The sequence below is a fragment of the Oxyura jamaicensis genome, chromosome 4, assembly GCF_011077185.1.
Source record: "Oxyura jamaicensis isolate SHBP4307 breed ruddy duck chromosome 4, BPBGC_Ojam_1.0, whole genome shotgun sequence".
In the NCBI taxonomy this organism is placed as follows: domain Eukaryota; kingdom Metazoa; phylum Chordata; class Aves; order Anseriformes; family Anatidae; genus Oxyura; species Oxyura jamaicensis.
The window spans coordinates 21931231-21953565 of record NC_048896.1 but is presented as its reverse complement, the minus strand read 5'-3'; the positions used below and the strand labels follow the sequence as shown (position 1 = coordinate 21953565).

The window sequence follows — 22335 nt, the reverse complement described above, 5'->3', positions numbered from 1 at the left end:
AAGATCTTTATAAAGATCTTTATCTTTATCTTTATCTTTATCTTTATAAAGATCCTCCTGGACTGAAGCTTTATCCCCCACTGAGTGTAATCTTAATTATGCTCAGTGTGTAAGCAGATGCCTAGGGAGCAGCAGCAGCACAACCGAACTGCTGTGGAGGATAAGTGCTCCTCTATATGCTTCCTACCAGCTATTTAACACCTGGGACTTCCTGAAAGTTTTGTCTGCTTGGCAAACCGCCGTGGAGCTCTTTTCTTCCTTTTTTAAGACTGAGAGACCTGTGTCTGTTCAGCCTTGAGAAGAGAAGACTGAGAAGGGATCTTATTAACATTTAAAATATCTTAAGTATGGGAGACAGAGGGATTTGGCCAACCTCTTTTCAGCAGTTTGTGGTGACAGGACAAGGGGCACTGGCCACAAAATGGGTCACAGGAAGTTCCACACCAACATGCCAAAGAACTTCTTCACAGTGAGGGTGACGGAGCACTGGAACAGGCTGCACAGGGAGGTTGTGGAGTCTCCTTCTCTGGAGATAAGCAAGACCCATCTGGATGCCTACCTGGGCAGCCTGCTCTAGGGAACCTGCTGTGGCAGGGGGGTTGGACCCAACGATCTCTCGAGGTCCCTTCCAACCCCTACTATTCTATGACTCTCTCTCATTGGACTCCTGAATTTCTTGCACCTCCATCCTTCAGTAAGGATGAACTGCAAGAAACTGCAAAGAACCACCTCCTTTGGATCATTTGATGGCCTGTAGTTCTTGTGTTGGGAGAGGTGGGTGGTGAAAAGTAGGTTTTTATCCTTCCTCTCCAAGCAATTAGTGGTATCAGACTTTTCCCTCGTGTCCTCATATCCCTTTTCACTCCCGTACCCTATGAGCTATTCTTCTCTCTCTCTCTCTTTTTTTTTTTTAAAAAAAAAAGTTGAAAGTTCCAGTCTGCTGAAAAAAAAAAGTTGAAAGTTCCAGTCTGCTCAGCCTTTCCTTGCAGGAACTGTTTCTTGTCACCTTGCTCTGAATCTGCCCCTGTTCTTTGAGATGAAGGGGTCAGAACCATCACTGGGATTATGATATTGCAATTATTTTCTTGTTTTGTTTTATTTTATCTCTATTTGCTAGTAATATCTAGCTTTTGATTTGTGTTTTTGACTACTGTTGACTACTGAAAGTGACCTTTCTCATAGAAATCCCTATTGTAATAGGGATTGTTCCTGAGTGAGGTCTTGTTCCTGAGTGAGTGCACGTCACTCCACAAGTGAGCTTTGTGTCTTAATAATCACATATCAAAGATGCAAGACTAATGACAGCAGCCCCAAAGATGTTATTGCTGTGAATGTGTTTCTCCTTGTTCTTCCATGGTTTGTAGAATCCGGGCTCCCACTCTATCTTGGCTTAACTCCCACTTAGACAAATCATACAAGTAGTTATCTGAATGTAGCTTTAGGAATGTTTTACATACTGACATGTGCTGTAAGTGTAGACAAAGTGGTTTAAAGATCTGACAGGTCAACCGGTAGGGAGAAGTAGTATCTTTCATAACCTTGTTCCCAAGAACAGACTGAAGTACTTGCTGTGATGTTTGTTGTGCTGGATGCAAGACTTTTATGTGCTAAAACTTGTTTGCTTCTTCAAATATATCATTTGGCCTAATATGAGAGATTTCTTACTACAAGCTCCATGGCTATTCAGGTGCTTAGAATGCAAGCTCTCCTAAGCAGGGTCATTGTTGTGAATTTCTTTGGAAAGCACTGTGTGTATTTTTTGTTTAGCATAAGTAATACAGTAGGTAAGAATCCCCACCACATACTAAGAAAGCCAAAATGTATCTTGACTAGGTGCCTTTGGCTCTGGACTTCTGTTATACAGTGAGTGATTCAAGGCAGTCTGTACTTACCTGAGGGTTTTGAGAGGTGTGGTGTGCTTGCAAGAGTTGATATGGTAATTCCAGCGTGGCACAGCACAGGAAGAGGAGTGGGGGGAGAGGTGAGGGAACACCTCAGAAATGCAAAGCAACACCCACAGTTGAATCAGATAATATCTGGAAAATAAATGGAGTGGCAGTCATGCTGAAATTGGTACTAAGGGAAAAAACAGCCTGTTGGAAAGTTCACATATAGCTACTCAGTCTCAAATATGATATCATTTAAGCAAGGTATGTGTCTTTCTGCTCAGCTATGAAGCACTTTTGTATACTATGGTGGGCTAATAACCCATGGTCTTTTTGTTGCCCTTCACTGGCAATACAGGAATATCTGTTTTGTTCTGGTGCACGTTCTTTTCTTCTATCAAAGGCTGATTACATGATGTGTGTATAAGCTACTTGCTTTCTATTTTTAATTTTTTTTTTCCTCTACATAAACACAATTGTCCGAGGCAGTGAGATGTAACTGGAAGAGCTTCTCTTTCACTTTCCTATTTGAATGATGTTTAAGACAGAGCAACCCACTTTTAGCTCACTCTGCATGAAATGCGAAGTAATTGAGATTCTATCTCTTGTAGGTTGTGCCATTCTTGGCTCAGGCAGAAAGAAGCAGAGGAAAGAAGGTTCTTGGTACACATTCTTATCTTCCCTGAGTAATGACCGAGGATAAGTCATCTGCAAGCGTAGAGCAAGATATAATATGCCAGATTTGACACTTCAGTGTTTGTAGTTTAACACTCCATCTCTTGCAGTGTCTGGTGCTCTGTCTAAGGAGAAATAAGTATTACTTCTGGATGAATTCAGTTCTTTGTAAGATTATATTCCTTTCCTTTCTTCTGATCACATGTGGGATTTGCAGCAACCATTGTGGAACCGTGTGTCCCAGCATGGCTGCAGCTCATACTTTTCAGTGAGATGTAAAACACTCCTTTTTTATTAATCTTTTGGACTAAGTAGAATAAGTAGAAGTTTGGAATAAGTAGACTGTGGCAGATAAAGATAAAGTTTGGAATAAGTAGACTGTGGCAGATGCTGCTGAGTTTCATTCACTGTTGCATGATGTGAGGTTATCAATCACATTTTCTCCCAGGAATGTCCATCTCTCATGAGGCTGTGGTGGTGAGAATTAAGTTAGATAGTCTCTCACCTTTCCTCAAATACCTTTTTGAATGGTAATTTAAGATTTTTCTTCTGTGCACGTACAGGACCCTGGAAAGGTCTGTCCAGATACAATTAACCATCTGCCTTATGTTTCTGAAGTACTGCGTATCTGGCTTTTCATTGCGATCAAATCAGGTCATTCCATCCTTTTCTTGCATCCCAAACATGTAATCAGTCACTGCTTTTTAGACTCCAGGATTATAACATTGGTCTGGCCACTTACAGATAACATCATGCCTTGTTGTACCCTAAGGAACATTAGACAATTCAGCAGATGCTTGGATTTCTTCTAGCTATTCATACTCTCAATAATGTATGAAATGTTCAAGCATGTATCTAATCCTTTGCTACATTGCTATTGCTAGAAGAGCTAAGATGAAAACTAAGAAACGCCAAAGTAGGCTGGAGGTAACTAGATTGTTTTGTTGGTTTGCAGTCCAGATGCTGATGGTGTGGTGGCAGAAGCTTTGCTCACATTCTGGTTCTCCTCCACGGATTGCAAAGAAGCACTGCGAGAAAGAGTTGAAAGGATCTTACGGAGGGGCCTGAGAAAATACACTGGACCCCTGCGAATAAATGTCAGGTCTTCTACTGTCTCAAGTAAGTATATTACATCTCTCTTAAATCTAGTTCTTGTGCTCTTCTGATTGATGGGACTTGGTTTTCCCGTGTGATGATGGCTGTTACTGAGATTCAGTCTTTCCTGATGTTAAGTAGGAACAAAATCAATGGCACTGTATAAAGCTCACCTAAGTCTTTTAAATAAAGATTGACAGGATCAGATGCTTTGTGGCCTCTCCGTACAATTTTGCTCTTCCTCCAGACTGCAATATCAACCTTACACTCCGGTCAGGGTACAGAGCAGGAACCTCACCACAGTGCTTCAGTACACAGCAATGCAAGCAAACATGCTCCTTAGGTCTTTCCATCTTAGAGGAGCCCGAAATTGCAGAAACTATGCATGGATGACAGTCTTTGTGGGGAAACAGTATGTGCATTGGGAAAAAATAATTTTTGGTGGGAGGATCAAAATTCCTTGCAGACCACTTAAGACCACCTAGACCACTTAGGCCAGCAAAGATCCAGAGAGACCAGACAGCTGTGCTGAATGAACAAGAATCCTAGGTCAAATACTATGTTGGATGGATACAGGCTTCTTCCGACTCAGAAATGATCAGGAGCAACGCCTTGTTCTACTTCTTGGTGCTTGAAATGGGCAAGATGCAGCAGTGCAGGGAAACTCAAATATGAGCTGTCAAATGACCTTTGTTTCTTAATGGCCCAACCAGACAAACCATCCCACCATTGGGGTGGCTCAGGATGAAGGGTAACATCCCTCTGGGCAAAGAAGCACCACTTTTCTGTTTCCTTCCAGATAGAAATAGTGTGTGACCATCAACCAAAGAGACTGAAAGACTTGTATTTTGTTTTCGGTGGTAGTGTTTTTGTTTGTTTGTTTGTTTGTTTGTTTGTTTTTTATGCTGGTCAGGTCATGGCTTAATGAATCTTAATTGGATGCCTTGGTGAAAGGATAAAACTCGAAGAAGTACAAAAATGCTCGTTAAGAATAACTGTGATCTCATCAAGTTATCTGGTTAGTTGTTTATGTTCAGTCTGGTAAATGAGGGAAGTGCTTCAGAGCTGTTTTAGTTGACCTTGAACAGCAGCAGGACTGTTACAGTAATATTCTATGATTCTATGATTAGTTGCTAGTTAAAAAATTAGCTGATACAATTGAATCACTATGTTTTTATTAAATATTTGGTTTCAGTAAAAGATGGCATCTCGGTGTTACTTTGATAAAGTTGTATGATAAACTTCCTGTTGCTTTTCTTGGCTGTCCCAGGTTAACCATAAAACACTGACTACATAGGTCTGCTACTCACTACAGGACTAGCATTGTGCAATTGCTACCCTTGACACAAAGGAACGTAAACACTATCTTGCCATTTCTAGGAGACAGCAATAAAATTTAGATCTTTCTTTGCTGATAGGATTTCAACAGCGCTATGAGGTTTAGGCAAGCTCCAGTTGGCAGTGCCATTTAAGAAAATGAGGTTGACTCGGGTAGAGAGTACAGAATGGAGCACGCCTGCACTTTCTGAGGAAGGGAAGGTCTCAACTTACAAAGTTCATCCTTCTTCCCCACACCTGTTAGAAGTGACAACTTACAACAGGTCCTGGAAGTCCAGAGAGGGATCTTGGTTTTGCATTTCCAGTTTCTCTCTCCCTTCTAATATATCCTGTGCAACACTAATACTTAAGCCAAGGAAAGCCAAGAAGACCTAGGTTGTTCCATGTTCTGCAGAACCGTTCTAACATCTGCTTCATTGTAATTTTGATAGTTTTGCCAACTGGAATCTCTATTTATCTTGAGGCAATCCCAGAACTTTTTCTTGATGGCTTCTAAAAAAACATTAACCTTTTCATTATAATTCCTTTACCAAAATAATTCTAATTTGGGGGCAATAATATAGCTTACCTTAGGTGAGCACAGCTAACTAGTTGAACAAATCCAGGTCAGGCACTTATTTACATGGCATGCTAGGAGGGTCTGATAAGGAGAATGAGTAAGTCTTCCTCCTGGGATCTAATCATCTTGTTGTTCAACACCATGTCTCAACTTGCACTTCACTCAAAAGTGTTTGCTTTGGGGATCAGCTCCAACAAACTGCCTTCAAATTGGGTGCAACACTTGGGATCTTCAGCTGTGGTCCAGGGCAGAAGCACAGAAGTAGGATCTTGCTTTGCCCCTTTGTTCTAGAGTATTGGGAATAAAGAGCTTTGAGGAGATGGAATCTAAGCGGATGATATTTTATGAGTTCACTTTTCTTTTTTAGGGGGGTGAAAACCAGAGAAGTTGGATAGCATAGATGTGGAAAAACAGTGTGTGCAAAACAAAGGAAAAAAGGCAAAAGAATACTGTCTTTATTTTGTATCATCACTAAACAGTTGATGTCCTTTACACAGAGCTGTAAAAATACATTGTTATTGGGGTGTCTTCAGGTGTGTTGTTATTATTGAAGTCCCTACTTTCTTGTTTAGTCATAGTTTACTTAGTCTCCTAGCCAAGAACAATGATATTTCTAGACATCCACTATAGCTCTGATAAAAAATGGGAGGTGATGGAGATCTCTGTGCTTGTTTCCACTTGGGTTTGTCCACCTAAATATTTTTCAGTGGAGACACTAGCAAAGTCCTATCTTCTCCAAGACCAATGGAAAGGCTGGCAGAATAAGATGTCAAATCACAGTTGACTTAGAAACAGCCAAGTTAGAACTTGCTCTTCCACTTGTATAGAAAGAAGTTGTTGCAGTTTATCCTCTGTATAGTTCTGGCACCAAAGAGATCTACAAGGCTGATATTTTTTTTCCTCAGGGTTTCCTGGTTAGAAGTAGTCACCTCAGAGCCTGCATCCCTATTAGGCAAAGTGTAGAGCAGCTTGCCAGCCTATTTCCCCTTGCCAGGTAGGTTGGAAGTCTCTCAAAAGGTATTTTTGGGAAGGTACTCTTGACGTCAGAAATAAACTGGTTGCAAGATCACTGGCACTGTTCATAGTGAGTAGGAAGTATTCCCATCTGTCTCACAGCCAAGGGTTTTGACCGTGAACAATGAGTCATGAATTGGTTTTGATCAACAAGTCAACTGTTATTATTTCTGTTTATCTGGCACCTGGTACTTGCCAAAGCTCCTTGCAAAGTACAGAACCTGGTGAGATGGATTCTCATTACTTTATCAAGTCTTCTTTGGGAGACATGCAGATGAGTGTCTGACCTGGATTATTGAGGTACGTTTTATCAAGTTGTGGCTCAAAGTATGTGTGTGGCAGTCTGTTTTTTTTTGTTTGGTGGGTTTTGTTTTTGTTTTTTGTTTTTGTTTTTGTTTTTTTGTACTTGCCACTTGTACAAGCCACAACATACTTGCCACTTGTACAAGCCACAACAGCAGCCTGCGGTAGTAGAACAGGACTTGTATCACCATGTTGAGAAACGCAGTGGGGGTCCTACGTTCCCCCACTTTGATGCCATTACCCTGGCACAAGGTGGCACGTTTCAGTGTTTGCAACAGTCTTGTTGTTTTCCCCAAAAGGCTTGGGGAATAAAACAGCTCTCAGCTCCATGAGTGGTGGGCTCTGCTGCGTGTGTGAAGGAGGAAGGCAGCACTTGAGGCAGAGTAAGGAGCGGGTTGACGGGAGCTGTTAGTCCTTGCTGAGCAGTGACAATATTGCTCACAGTCTTGTTTCACACAGTGTGGCTTCACAGCCTCTGTTCATGCTGGGCTTATGTCTGATCCTGCACAGTAACAGGGCTGCTGTGCTACAGTGCCATTGCTGGCACCAGAGTTAGAGATTTAAAGCACTGCGAGACTTCTTCCTTTTAAATGGAGCTGAAGTTCCAGGGGCTTCCTGGCTCAATACAGCAGACTGAAAAACACACACTAAAATCCCACTATTTTCATTGATAGTGATGAAGTTGATACCTGGTTTGGATGAGATGAAATCAAAGTGAATACATGCTGTGCTGGAGATGCCACAGGGCCTGACTTGTAAAGGAGGACTCCAGCATGTGTTAATGGTTGATCAATCTGCACTTACATATCACCATGCTTGTGTCCTCACTGGACATCTGACAACATATGGCATGTTATCCTCACACGGGAGGGAAGTTAATTGAACTAAAGATTCATTCATCCTTTAGAAGGGGATGATTGTTACCAATTTTGGAGCTACAAATTTCCATGAAAGAGAGGGATTGTTGTCTTAATCAGGAAATGGAGAGGAATTAAGTTGTGGTGGAAGGTGGAGATGGGGGGGAAGTCATGCATGCTAGGACAGGTCCCGTGGACATGAGTAGGGAGGGAAGGGCAGAGTGACAGGGACAATTAGAGGTACACAGCTTTTGTCTAGTCTCTACCGGGTTACTCTCCCCTGCTGAAGAAATGAGAATTGCATCATCTGTACCTAAGCTATGCTTACCTAGCTTACCTATGTACCTACTTCCACAAGGGTGCTTAACACCAGGGAGGTAATTCCTGTTGAAAATGGAGAGGATGTAGGAATATTAGTAGGAAGTTGTTTTAGGTTGTGTGCACAATGTAACCACAGAGGAGTGAGACTTCCCTGCTGAGCCCAAAGTGCTTGTGTTTTGCCATCTTTCAGGAAACTGCTGCATTTCCCTTCAGGTACAGCTCTTGGAGCAGGACTTAGCCTCCTGCTCTGAAGGACTGCTCTAATTCCCATTTCACCCCAGTACCTGGGGCCTTCGCAGTCTTTAACATAATTAAAGCGCATTAGGGTAGAGATACTGTCCCTCTTTATAACTGCACTCTGGGACTGATTCACTCTGTGGCACTCCTCTTGGCTGCCCAAGGTTGGTGAACTGCTGAAACTTGCCATCCTTTTTTGGAGATCCTTGAGATCCTTTTTTGGCTACATGTACTGCTGTTACCCTAAATAACATCAAAATAGGTGATCCCACTATTTCTGATGTATCTGAGAATTCTGTAATTCCCTGTCTTTTTGAAAGACTTACGTTATCAAAGTGACAAGGGGCAGTAGAAGACGCTTCCTCTGATGCATAGCACAAAGCTTTGCTTCAAATGAATGTCCAAGAAAATAGTATTAGTACTGAAGTGGTGTATTAGTACTGACTTTTATTTATTTATTAATTTATACATTTAAAATCCTTTTCTCCTCTCATTACCCCATTTAAGATAATCCATACCATGCCTTCTCTGTGGGGGAAAACAATTTAAACATTACTTATGTGATGAGCACGGACCATGCAGTTAGCCTTTGAAGCTAGTGGTTACATTATGGCATATAGAAATCTGCAGTTGGAAGCCTTTAAAGACAATAAAGCTGCTTGTGGAAATTAGCATCTGTGAAAAATTAGGCAATTGTCCTGGTAAAGCTGTATCAGATTTTTGAAGCAGCTTTCTCACCTCTAATTTTGAAGGCCTCTCTGGCCCTTTCTAAACTGAAAATGCCTGGTAATGGCATAATGGCCTCTAGTAATGTGTTTGCTTGCCTTGATTGAACTTCTTCAATGTAATGTCTGCTCCATTTATGTCATTAAGGGGTTCTGACCATTATTTTCCCTTTAATGTAAGCACTGGTTTCTGTAACTCAAGTGAAATAGGGCAGTGGACACAAGATTAACCTTTCTGATGCTGTGACACTGAAGTGAATTAGAGACAAGACAATGCAAGCACATTTTTCTGTAGGAATCTCTGAGTCCCTTGGAGGGGAGTGGTCACATTCACTCTGCAGTTAAGTACAAGCCTGCCAACATTTAGATGGTTTCCAAATAGATATTCAGGCTTTGGGCACTGAACTTCTTTAGGAATCCTGGCCTTAACTGGCTATTGCATATAGACAATTACCAAAATCAGGCAGCTTTCCTGCTTTTAATTACTCTCCTTTTCTTTCTATGCTTGCTCAAACATGTATATTCAGCAGTAAAAATAAGATATTAGCTAATATTAATCTCAAATAGTAACGGTACCAGTCACTATTCTCATTCGTAGGAAATTGAAGCCAATAACTTAGGTGTGTTTAAAGGTAATTTAGTTAACTGAGTAAACAAAATAACTGTTTTAACTGATCATCCAGCTGGAAAACAGGGCCCTCTTCTGAAAGGTGCTTTCCCTAAGCCATATTTCAATAGATTGCTGGGATTTTAATTTAACCATTAGTTTTCTCTTAAGTTGGGCAAGCTTTAATTTAATAGCAAGTTCCATTTTGCAGGTAGGTTTGCATATTCAAGTTTAACTTGTTCTTGTTTACAGTGGAAGCCTGAACACTGTTTTCCTAAATGCAGCACAAACAACTATTTTTGCAGCCCTATGTGGTTGGGATGAGATATGACATTTTAATTGTTACTAATTGATGCTTTTTGTTGGTAGCGCAAACAACTAGGGCAACTAGTAAATGAGCAGGGCAGAGAAATTATCTCGTGCCTTACAAGTGATTGCTTCAAGGCAGGGCTTGCAGCATGTTGCTTGGTACAATGAACATCTGTGCTGTTGACCAGGCAAAAAATGTCAACGTTTTTTGATGGTAACAAATGAAAGCAAGTCCCTAGTGAGGTGAGCCAGCAAGAAACCTGCTTGATTGTTTGTTTTCCTCCGGAAATATCATGTAACCCGAAGAGTTCCCTGCTTTTGATGGTGCCTACTGTGGGCTCAGCTTATCTGAGAATCATGTCAGCTCTGGTTTCCAAAGATGTACATGTGCTCCGAATTTGGTTTTGAGTCCTGTGTCCTTAATTTTGAGTCCTTAATTTCACCTGTCCTAATCTGCATGATGTGTTCCCAGATCTGTTAACACCTGCTTTTGCCAGGTTTGTTGTTGTTGTTGTTGTTTTCCCCCCTGTGGTGTTTTCTTTGATCTGACAGATCTCTAAAACTAAGCTGTGACCCTACCCTGGTGAATATAGCATTTATTATTGACAAGTGTCACTGCGCTTTTTTCTACAGCAGTGAGTGGATATGAGACTACATCAACTGCTGATAAAATATTCTAAAATTCAAAGCTTTACAGCCATCCTATTTAAGACTTAAAGTGTGGGGAAAAGTTTTTTCTCCAAATACATGTAGTAGAGCCTAGCTACGAGCAGTGGCTAGGTCTCAGAACAGAATTTTGCCCACAGGAGATTTTTAGTTTTATTTCAGATGCCTCATAAAAAAGCCAGTAGAGATATAGACAGGTGCCTTGCAGAACGGCTGCGTGATTCACAGCAAAACTCTGTGCAGCGAGAACATACCGATTGAATTGCTTCCGGCACTGTGCTGGAACCAGCTGGTTGCTTCTTTTGTCTTCTTGATTAGCTTTGCAACATAATGCAAGTATTAATAATTGACTGCAGGCTTTATAATTAGGCCTTATGAGGTAAATGTCTCTCCACCCAGAGAGGAGTTAAAAAATAAAAATAGAAATCATCAATATTGCACTCAAAGACAAAAAGTGTACTTTCATTGTTGGTTACATTTGTTGGTTTCTTACCATTTTTCAGCTATACAATATTAGAATTACCCAAATGCTGAGCTAGTATTGAATCTAGTATGAATTTCCAGGAAAATATTGGATTCTTAGCATGGTTGAAATAAATAAATAGGGCCAGATTCTTTCCAAAGCACTTTTTGCCAGTATAACCACATAGGTGAACCAGATAGTTCTTTATTATGGCTCATATCCTGTTTTTTCATTACTTTTTAACTTACAAAAATTTGTAGCACTGCTGAATCCCTAGCTGGCCTAGCTTTTACTATTTGATATTAGTACATTTTGATCTAAGGAATACTGACAACAGACAGCAATGTTATGCATGGAGATCCTTGGAGTACAACAAGCATTCCTGAAGCACAGAATTACCTGTACGTTAGGGTTTTCTCCATTCTCTGTCATGGTAGTTGAGAATGTGCAAGTGAACTTACTGACAGGGGACCTTCCAAGTTGCTGCTTGCCCACCAGTAAACCTTTATCATGAGTACAGTTCCCATTTATGGTAAATAAGACCATCACTATGTAAATTTTCAGTTATAATTCATCTCCTGTTCTTACAAAACAAAGCAGCAGTTGGATGCATGTATGTCAGCCCTACCGCTGCCTTTCCTCTGTAACATTCCCTGCAGTCAAACTGTATGTACACTGCAGGTTCTTTTTGCTTCCTTTTTATATCACAATCTGCTTATTGTCTTGTTAGGAAATGATGGAGTATGTATCTAGTAATGGTGGATTGCAAACATGCAATTCACCCTGCATACCAGGAGCGTCAAGCCCACAAGCAAAACACAAGTTGCAAGAGCACAGTAGGCAACAAGTATGATCCAGAGCCCTTTGCATTCAAAAGAGACTCCTCCTGGCTTGGTGTGGCTTTGGATCAAAGCTAGATAACATTCTGTGTAGCTGCAAAGAGAAAATAAAAATCAAGAAAGTAGATAAGGACAGGGATCTGTTGAGGAAAGCTCCAGCCATAGACTGCAAAGATGTGTATGCTGTACAAGAACTTCTGGGCAATTTAAAAATGGTATTAAGACTGTGATTATCCCCTGGATTGCTGGCAACTAGAATGGTAGCTCCAGAAGATATTGGTTGGACGGAGAACAGCAAACTGCACTGCAGAGAGGAATGCAGTAGCCGGTGCAAGATCTTATGAGTTGCACTGGCTTCCACAGCAGCCCCCACCTGACCTGCTTCTCATGGTGCCTGGTATTCAAGCAGCCATAGGGTAGGATGGCCGTGGAGGAGATAAACCTTGTCTGTGCTGTCCTGACCTTACACTGACTTTTTTTTGTTGTTGTTTCAGATGTGGAGAGGAAAAGAGCAGAAGCAATCTTCAATGACAGTAAGTGAGGGCTTTTTAAGCCTGGAAAAACGCTATTATTTTAATTAGCATTAAGAGTCTCTGAGCACTTTTCCTGGCCCTTAAAAGCCTTTTCTCTTGCTTCTGTCTAATGAACATGACCTTACACTTTACACAGATGAGAAAATCCTGCTTGGATTAGAAATCCTACTCAGTCAGAGGCAAGTCTTTTGTCAATGCCTTCCAGGATGCTTTAAGACTATCGTTACTGGCTTGAAAGTCTTCAGGGTAAATGTGGTGAAAATCCCCTTTAGAAAAAGTCTTACACGCACTGCTGAGTTCCTTGGTCAGTTTTTTTTTTATAGTGAGATGTTCCTCCTGTTAATAATAATAGCAATTAAGTGAGAAAAGAGCACATGATGAGAAAAGAAAAAATGCCAAGGGTTCTATAGAGATACCCAATGTTGAGCAGAGAGGAGATCTTCAGGTCCTGCTGCTGTGTGCTGCAGAGCAGCACGTCCTGGTTGATACCTGCCCATGGCTTGGTCCTGTGTCCAGCAGAGCTGGTGTGGAAGGTGTATCTTAAAGGTGAAGTCTGACATCTCTTTAAAAATTGATTAAAATGTGTATTTAAATATCTGGCCAAGTCTAATCCTGCCTTCACAGGACTGTCAGTTCTTTCTGCATCTTGTAGCAACAACTGCAGGATCTGTTGCTTGTCCTTGATGCTGTAGGATGACAATTCATCTCCACCTTGTCACCTGTTATTTTGTCATATATGCTCTAAGTGATGAGTTTTACACCTGGCTGTGTACTAGCATGCTGTTCGATTGACACTTTAAGGACGGCAGCCTGGCACAGACCTGTATCACATCCTGTGAATGCAAAGTGCCCCTGAAAGCTGGCAGGAGTGGGCACATGTGGAAGAGTTTGGAATGGTGGATTTCAGTGTGCTCCTAGAAACTGGGAATTTGACATTTCTTTTGTGTATATCAGAAGGAAGGAAGGACAATGAGGCAACACGTAGAAGTTAAGTCAGTCTGTGATTATAATGAAAATATTGTGGGTTTGGGGATGACTAGTAGCAGAGAAAATGCTGTGGAAATAGACAATGCTCAGTCTTCTAAAGGTAATGTTTTAGGTAGTCTCAGTTGCAGGTAGTAGGTAAGCTGAGATAGTCTATTTTAGAGATGTTTGAGCTTTTAGGGAAGGAAGTCAGTTTGTTTGGAGACTTAATAGTCATTAAAAAAAATATATCTTACAAATCACAGAATCACGGAATGGCCGAGGTGGGAAGGGACCTCTGAAGATCACCTAGTCCAACCCCCTTGCCGAGCACATTGCGTAGGATGGCATCCAGGCGGGTTTTGAGTATCTCCAGGGAAGGAGACTCCACAACCTCTCTGGGCAACCAGTCCCAGTGCTCTGTCACCCTCACAGTAAAGAAGCGCCCCCTCATATTCAGCTGGAACTTGCTGTGCTTCAGTTTATGCCGGTTGCCTCTCATCTTCTCACTGGGCACAACTGAAGAGAGATGGGCTCCATCCTCTTGACACCCTCCCCTCAGATATTTATACACATTGGTGAGGTCTCCCCTCAGTCTTCTCTTCTCCAGGCTAAACAGGCCCAGCTCTCTCAGCTTGTCCTCATACGACAGGTGTCTAATTATCTTAGTAGCCTCTAGTAGCCCTCCTCTGGACTCACTCCAGGAGCTCCATGTCCCTCTTGAACCAGGGAGCCCAGACCTGGACACAGTACTCCAGATGTGGCCTCACTAGGGCTGAATAGAGGGACAGGATCACCTCCCTCAGCCTGCTGGGCCTCTTCCCAAGGCACCCCAGGAATGGATTTCTTCCACCTCTAGGAAGGTTTGATCTCTTAGCGGGTAATGTAAAGTAACGGAAGATTTTTCAGTCTAAGTGCTGGTGTTCTGGGTCACTGAGGGAACTGTGTTTTTCTCCATGTTCGGAACATTGACCGCTCAGGTGGTTGATTGAATTATATAGATCTAGGCCCGGTAATTGAGGATTACCAATAGCTTTCAGGAGGTAAACATGCTAGTACAGACAATCTTATCAGTTATGGTATAATCTTCCATCATCCTGTCATGAAGAAAGTTTTGGACAAGTATCTGTATCTTTACATTTCACTGTTTTCCTTCATTGCAGTTATAAATTTCCGTACAGGGCAGACATTACACTGAGCACATCAGCTTCTCAATATTGTGTGACAATTATTTTTCTTTCCAAATTTACAAACAGCTTTCAATCTGCTGAGTTATTGCTGCTGCTTTTCATTATGAGGTACTATTAACATCACCTTGTGCAGATCCTAGCAGGAAGGGGCAGAGGTTATGCTCTGCATGGCTCCAGTGTTTCTCTTCTGAGGACTTCAGGGGGCCTGGGGCTTGCAGCTCTTCAGTGAGGTATTACAGATTTCAACCTTGTCCCCCTCTGGGTCACTGTCTGTGGGAGACAGGCAGTGCAATAGTTTGGATGGTATTGTCACTATGCAAATAATTCTTAGCTCTGTCTCTTTTTCAATGGATTGGGATAGTCCTGTCTGTCAACTCTCCTAATGTCTAGCTGAAATCGGGGCCTGGTCTAGTGGGTCTTGTTCCAGGTAAGACGGATTTGATACTGGCTGAAGTGGAGAAGAGAGCTGAAGCAGCTCCCTCAATTGAGGAAGTTTCTAAAGCTCCTGGAGAGCTTCAGCTGCTCATGAATGTCTGTTTAGTGGCTGAAACCACAAGTATTTCCATTCCTTTCTGGGTTTGGAGGATAATACTTACCATGGATGCACACCGTGTTGGAGGTATCCATGCCTTTGTCACCTCTGGCTTAGATTGGCACAATGCTCTTTGCCTGAGCAGTTCCCAGGGTCCACCTGCCAGCTGCCATTTGTGCAATGCGCAGTTGCCTGATTTCAATCAACATCTTTCTGATGCAATCTGCATGCATGCTTGGTAAAAACCCGTGGCTTGGATCATTGCCATCTTAGATTTTGCCTTGTTCATGTTTTTTTCTTGTGACAAATCACCTGGGACATTTGAAGATGGCAATCCCTATATTTGGGAATTATCCTGGCTGTATGGTGAAGGGTTTTGATTCCTCATTTGAGCCGTTCGTGAAGCTAAACCTGAATGGTTGACCATCATGGCTTACCATAATAGTCAGTTGTTCATTCAGGCTTCTAATAGAATGGGTTGTGCATGAGGATATTGGTTTTGGGGGCTGGTGGAAGGTATGTTTTCATGTTGATGTTACACCTTTAGAGAACCTAGGTGGTGTGTGATTTTATGTACGTTTTCCATAGTACCTGCGGCCCTTGGCAGGCATGTTTACTAAATGGAGGAATAACTAATACATTCTTTTTCCTTTCTGACAGTCTGTGGGTTACGGCAGAATAGATCAGTCAAGTCAATAGCGAAAGCAACATCGTTGCGAATAGTCGGTGGATTGTCTTCTGCAGAGACTGGGGATTGGCCATGGCAAGCTAGTTTGCAGTACAATAATATCCATCGCTGTGGTGCGACACTCATCAGCAATACGTGGCTTGTATCTGCAGCTCACTGCTTCAGAGAGTAAGTTCCCAATTTAGAGAGCATCTGCAGCAGAATGTGCACCATTTAGATCAAGCTGGGGGGCTTTCCAGATTTCCAGCACACTCCTATTTACCCAGGGGAACAGTTTTCAGCCTCAGAAGGGGAAAAAGTCAGGGTTGAGCAGACCCATCACTTGTCTGTTTCAGTGAGATATTAAAGACTGAGTCTATGGAGCAGAATTAGGAATTGTACAAGCAGTAGTCTATAGTCATTTGGCACATTCAGGAAAAAAAAAAAAAAAAAAAAAAGAAAAAGAAAAAGTGAAGAACAAGTTAATGTGACTGAAATGATAATGTTTGTTTCCTGTTACCCACAATGTTTCTAAAGGTTTTCCTTGGTGTTATAACTAGGTTGCTGCAGCTTCAGGCTGCTACCAGAAGTTATAAAACCATGTTCCTCCCTTTCCATTCCGCCATGCACTCCCAGCACTCTTTGTTTCAACTGTGGCAATTGTGAAGCTGCTGGGTAAGATGAAACAGCTGCTTGAACAAATTATTAACATACAAAAAGAGTAAAGGAGATGAGTTTTCTAGCAGAAGGGATTTTGGCCTGATTATACCCTGTGGCCACACTCTGGCTAGATCAGTGTCGAGGGGTCAGAGGTGGGGTAGGAGACTGCGGCTGAGGAGGAAATGTAAGATTGCTCTCTTCTAGAAACAACCTAAAATTACATGGGGGACAGTGTTATGGGAAGTGACAGATGCCTTAAGAATCTAGAAGGGAGCTTGCTTGAAGGGGTTATGAAAGAAAGGTGTTTGCCAAATTTAAAGCCTCAATTACTTATATTTACAGCTAAGTATTTACAGCACTCTTACCTTTTTCAGAATGAGTCACCCTCACAAGTGGACTGCTACTTTTGGAGCTCTTTTGAAGCCACCGAGCTTAAAACGATCAATCAAGACTATTATTATTCATGAAAAGTACCGCTACCCAGAGCATGATTATGACATTGCACTTGTGAAGCTCTCTAAACAAGTTGAGTTTACAAGTAACATACACCGTGTTTGTCTGCCTGAGCCATCTGAGACTTTTCCATATAATATTTATGCTGTCATCACAGGCTGGGGAGCACTTACCAATGACGGTGAGTCTACCAGGTAACCCATGTGTTGCATGAACCATGGTGCTGATCTGCTACTGAATTGGTATCGCCTGTGTAGCCTGTATGTTGTTTGGCAGCAAGCCTAGTTTTTGTCTAGAAGCAAAGATTTCTCTAATTGTGAGCAGCAGCTTCTTGCTCTAAAATTAGACTGGATGAAGACAGAGCTACAATCCACTTATGCAGAATATAGCAGAAATGATCTCCTTTTCCAGGCTTTCCATTTCATATTGTAAATTCTTAAGACAGGTAGTCTAGCCATGCATGTGTTTATATAATGCCTGAGCAAATATTCTCCCAGCTCTAGCCAGAAGCAGATAACTCTGTAGGCTTTCAAGAAAATGTGCAGAGTGAGCTGCATATAGTGACTTGCCCAAGCTCACGCTCTTATCAGGCCAAGTTGTGAGTACCTTTAGCAATGGAATCAAGCTGTCTTGATTTCATATCATCTACCCAAATTGCTAGGTAATTTGCATTCCATGGTATTAGATGGAACATCTGTAAAATACAGTGTTGCACTTCAGGCACTATATACCATGCAATCATTAGTTCTGTCTTAATAGTACAGTTTCTAAGTGAGGTTGAGTATGCACTCTTTCCTTAAGGCCTAACCTAGAGAGAGTAACAAGCAGTACCTCTGTGTTAAACAAAATTAAGCTGGTCCTCCATAAGATAACATTATTTATCAACACAATTGCATTTACTCAGACTCTCCTTTCCCTCAGGTCCAACTCCTAATGCTCTTCAGGAAGCAACAGTGAAACTTATTGACTCGAATACTTGCAACAAAAAGGAAGTATACGATGGGGACATAACACCCAGAATGTTGTGTGCAGGCTACTTGGAAGGAGGAGTAGATGCTTGCCAGGTAACCATAGCTGAAAATTAGAAAGGAAAACTATTTTAATGCTGATTCCAGTATTTGGTTGATTAAACTTTAACTGAAAGTTTATTACTCCTTAAAATGAGCTCTGTCCAAACAAGAATTAACATGTAAAATGAAATAGCATTTATTACACATTACTTAGCAAATAAACCTTTTACTAAGAAAACTAAATATTATACATATTCAGAATTAAAATCTTTCATGGCATGAAGTGGAATTTTCATTCTGTAACTCAAAATAGCTGCTATGAACCCATTTGCTTTTCATAATATCTTCTCTGAAATCTAACAATTTGTTTTCAAAAATATCACTTGGATACTCGGTATTGATGTTTTATTTCCCCTTCATTGCTGCTGTTCCACACCAGCCCCTTGTTTACCAGACAGTAAACGCCTATGTTTTCCTTTATACTAGAGGCTGTTCTGCCATTGTACGTGTGCCTTGATTTCAGCAAATTATTCTGCAGGGGCTGACTATGGCAACTAATTAAAAACCACGTGCAAAAATGCACAATTGCACATTGAAATTAAATGACAGGATCATCTTATAACAGAACTGTTACAATCTTTGGTAATAGACTTTGATCAGCGCAAGGAAAACTGTGTGAAACAAAGATAAAGAAGCTAGGCATACATTGAATGGTAGGGACACATGTATGATGCAGACTTGCAAACATAGCAAAGCAATGGTTATGTACAAGCAAAAATGTTTCCATAAGAATAACTTTTAATAAGGCCATTTCTACTAATGTTACTTATAAAGAATGTATTTGTAAGTGCTGGTTCAAAACAGACCCCTTCCAGAATTCCAGTCCTACAGATTTAAGCAAAACTCCTTGCAGGATAAGTCCTGGAGACCTAATTCCTGTCCTGCTCAGCATTGAAGAGACTTGAACAGAAGGATCCAACTGCTGTATATTTCAGTTATGTCTTTTGAAGGGTGATGGGGAATTTGTTCTGTTCTGTGAGGATTGCTTTTGACACTACAGGGTTTCAAGCCTTACAGTTATCACTGCTTCATACTATTCACAGTATCTGAATTCAGCCTTTGAGAGTGACTGAAGTCTTAAGGAAATATTAACTAGTTAGAAGACCAATTTCCCGATTAAATTCTTTTTGAAATGTTATTGCTGCAAGTGACTGGAAGAATTTGCTGACAGGATAGTGGTTAATGGCGGAAAAACAAAACGAAACACAAGTCCTGTTGGCCTAGAATGATGTATATATTTGTGTTTCCCTACTTTGTATGAGGAGGAAGACAAGCCAGTGTGAGGAATGTTTCACAAAACAGAAGAGAAAGTTGTTTTTTGTTTGTTTGTTTGTTCATTCGTCATTAATTAAAGGACAACCACAAGTCAGGAGACTCCATGGCAAACAGGCAAAAGTCAGTGAATTCAGACTCAAATTTCATAAGCAGATTGGATTCTGCACAAATGGCAGCTCTTGAAATACTACTGGCTTTTCTCTCTTATTGGACACTCCCTCTTGGTTTTACCCTTCTGATAAATTACATCTTTTTTATTTTTTTTCCTCCTCTTTCTCTAGGGGGACTCTGGGGGACCTCTGGTTACTCCCGATTCTAGACTGATGTGGTACCTCGTGGGAATAGTGAGCTGGGGAGACGAATGTGCCAAACCAAATAAACCTGGAGTTTACACACGAGTGACTTATTTCCGTGACTGGATTACCTCAAAAACTGGCATCTAATTCCAAAATCAAAACGGATATAACTACATAGGTTACACGTTACTCATACTTGTCTGTAATTGTGAAAAGTTATTTTTTTTAGTATATATATTCCTATGTAGTTTTTGTCAAAGCAAACTTTGCCTGCAGCAAGCACTATCTTTTCTGTCAGAGATCCTAAGCCCTTATGAATTTATACTAAGCATAGGAGATGGCTGTCTCCATCTTTGAGCTTTAAAGCATTCTCACTTAGAAATTATAAACCGTTGTCATTAAACTAACATTTAAAAGCTAGCTATTTACCTCCTTTATAAACACAAACAGTTTCTGGGGAAAAAAACAAAACAAACCAAAACAAAAGATTCAGCCACAGTTGAGGCCTGAAGATGTCCACACTCTAAGCATAGAGGAAGCTGAAGCAAATGTTGTCACAACTGACTTTCTAGGAAAGTGAACTTTTGATTATTATTCGTATTAGAGACCATCATCTGCACAGACTGTACCCAAGACCCTGGATACTCACCCTGCTTGGTGGTCTTGGTGGCTGAAATGGGATCAGCCAGGAGTGAGAACAAGTCCTAGTTAAGGAAGAGGAGGATTTCTGTGTTTGCAGCAAGTTGGAAGAGAAAACACAAAAGCTTCATGTTCTTGTTTTTAAGCATATTTTTAACAGGGAAAAAAAAATGGATTTCAATGAGTTACAGCACTTCTACAATAGTATAATAGCATCTTCAAGTGTTGCAATATCTCTGTACCAGTGCCCTTCTAGACAGCCTGATCAACTTGCAATGTCCTTATTATACAGAAATGCTAGCTTTACCAAAATTTGTTTGTAACATGTCTCCATAAACAATCTCAGTGGAAGAAAGCCCAGCATTTAAATTCATGCTAAAGGAAAGAGAATTATTCACCACAAACTGGGAACTACCTTTTACTTCAAGTCAAGAAATTGTGTGCTTTTCCAAGGGCATGCCAGCCAACAGAAGCCATCTCACTGCAAAGAAAGTAAACAGTGAAACTGTCTTGCTTCACTGATGGATTCATTTCTGCCACTAATAAATATGATTCTGTCTTACGAGGCCATTTCATATTAAAGAACAGTCCAGATGAGAACTTCAGAGTAAACGCTATCCTTATACATGGACTGAGCACTTTTCCTACCTCTGTGCATAACATCTAGTATATTGCTGGTGGAAGGGGGATCAGTCACTGTTGCTGTCCCCTACAGCCCAGGCCTTCAATATGAGGAACCAAACTGACAATAATACTATCTCCTTCTGCTGTCTTTGAATGGCCACCAGACAGCTTAGGCTGTGAACGCAGGACTCACAGGAGTCTGTACGAGACATGAAAGAATCTGCAAACCCCACAGCTGAACTTATATCAGAAAATCTCTCCCAAGCATCTTGACTCCCTTTCTACTCAGGACTGGGTCTCTCAGTTCTTCTCCTGTGCATGTTCTGTAATGGTCAGAATCCATGGGAATAGGATGCTTGGCATTTCCTGAAAAATCAGACCCTGAATGAAAAGTCTACACACAGATGGAAAAACCTACATTGAAGCCTCAGGGTGGTGTAGGGGGAAGCGATTGTCTTATTTTTTCAGCTCCTTCCAATCTTTTTTCATATCTTTTGAATTTATTTTTATTTTTATTTTTTTAAAAAAGATACCTTATCTCAGAAATAATTGAAGGCTTTGGTTTAGCTTTGCCTTTGATATAATACTATATTCTGATATTCCATATCCATTTAAAAATTAAAAGGATCTTGAGACAGTTAGGAGGATAGTCAGATGCAGCAAATCTGTTTTCTTAATTTATTGGTGAAGTTTGTTATTTATGCACTTTTGAGTTGCTGCTATTTTTAAAGTAAGAATTTACTCTGGGCTAGGTTGTTACAAAATAGAGACTGTACAGAGTTTTGGATTAGGTCACCTGGAAACACAATTTTCTTCTAGTGTTCAGGTCCCACTTTTTATTAAAGGTATCCTTTGGTAAGGGAAAAAAAAAACAACACCTATTTTGTTTTTGCTGCTTACTGCTTTGAAGGTGAATGCCCTTGCTTATAATCAGCTGATGAGTTGCAATTGAAAGTAAGCAGTAGTTCACTTTTAGAGAGAGCTAAAGTTTTGTTTTGCACTTAAATCTATCTTTTTGCCTACCAAATGGAGAGACAACAACAAGGGGCAAGGCTCAGATTATCTGTAATCCCTATAAACTGGTTCCTACCTCACACTGAAAGTGACACATATATGATACCTTTAAAGGAGAAAGGCAGCCTTTATTTCAGATTTTATAGTGAGAGGCCAAAAGGCAAGAAGCGTGTGGGAGAATGTCTACTTTACTCAGGGAGTCCTGAGCCAGCCAGATGCACTTTTCTTCACAAACTTTTAGCAAACTGTCTGGCCTGGGTTTGTCTTATATTCCATGTCAGTGTTTTATTTATGAAGACTCTATTTTCTGCAGTAGATAAAAAAGAATATTGTGTGATTAAGGAAAAGGATTTTTAAAAACCTTTTATTATTGTTAAGATTTAGCAAGGATTTAAATGATATAAAGGTAATATATTTCATAACATTAAATGTATTTTAAAAAATTGCTCATTCTTTGTCTTTTTTTTCTTTTTTTTTCTTTTTCTTTTTTTTTTTTTTTTTAATAATAGCCAAGGTAAAAATGTG

The 22335-nt window shown here is 40.7% G+C and overlaps 1 protein-coding gene across 1 annotated transcript in view; it reads left to right on the top strand.

Moving 5' to 3' along the window:
* LOC118167028 (transmembrane protease serine 11E-like) overlaps positions 1-20341 on the top strand; it is a 40626-nt gene extending 20285 nt beyond the window's left edge. The window contains exons 5-10 of the mRNA XM_035326228.1: positions 3517-3680; positions 12389-12427; positions 15773-15968; positions 16814-17073; positions 17814-17956; positions 19519-20341. Of these exons, the coding sequence (XP_035182119.1) occupies positions 3517-3680; positions 12389-12427; positions 15773-15968; positions 16814-17073; positions 17814-17956; positions 19519-19680 (964 nt within the window). The 3' untranslated portion in view covers positions 19681-20341. The remainder of the gene's footprint in view (positions 1-3516; positions 3681-12388; positions 12428-15772; positions 15969-16813; positions 17074-17813; positions 17957-19518) is intronic.
* Positions 20342-22335: the final 1994 nt, after the last annotated feature.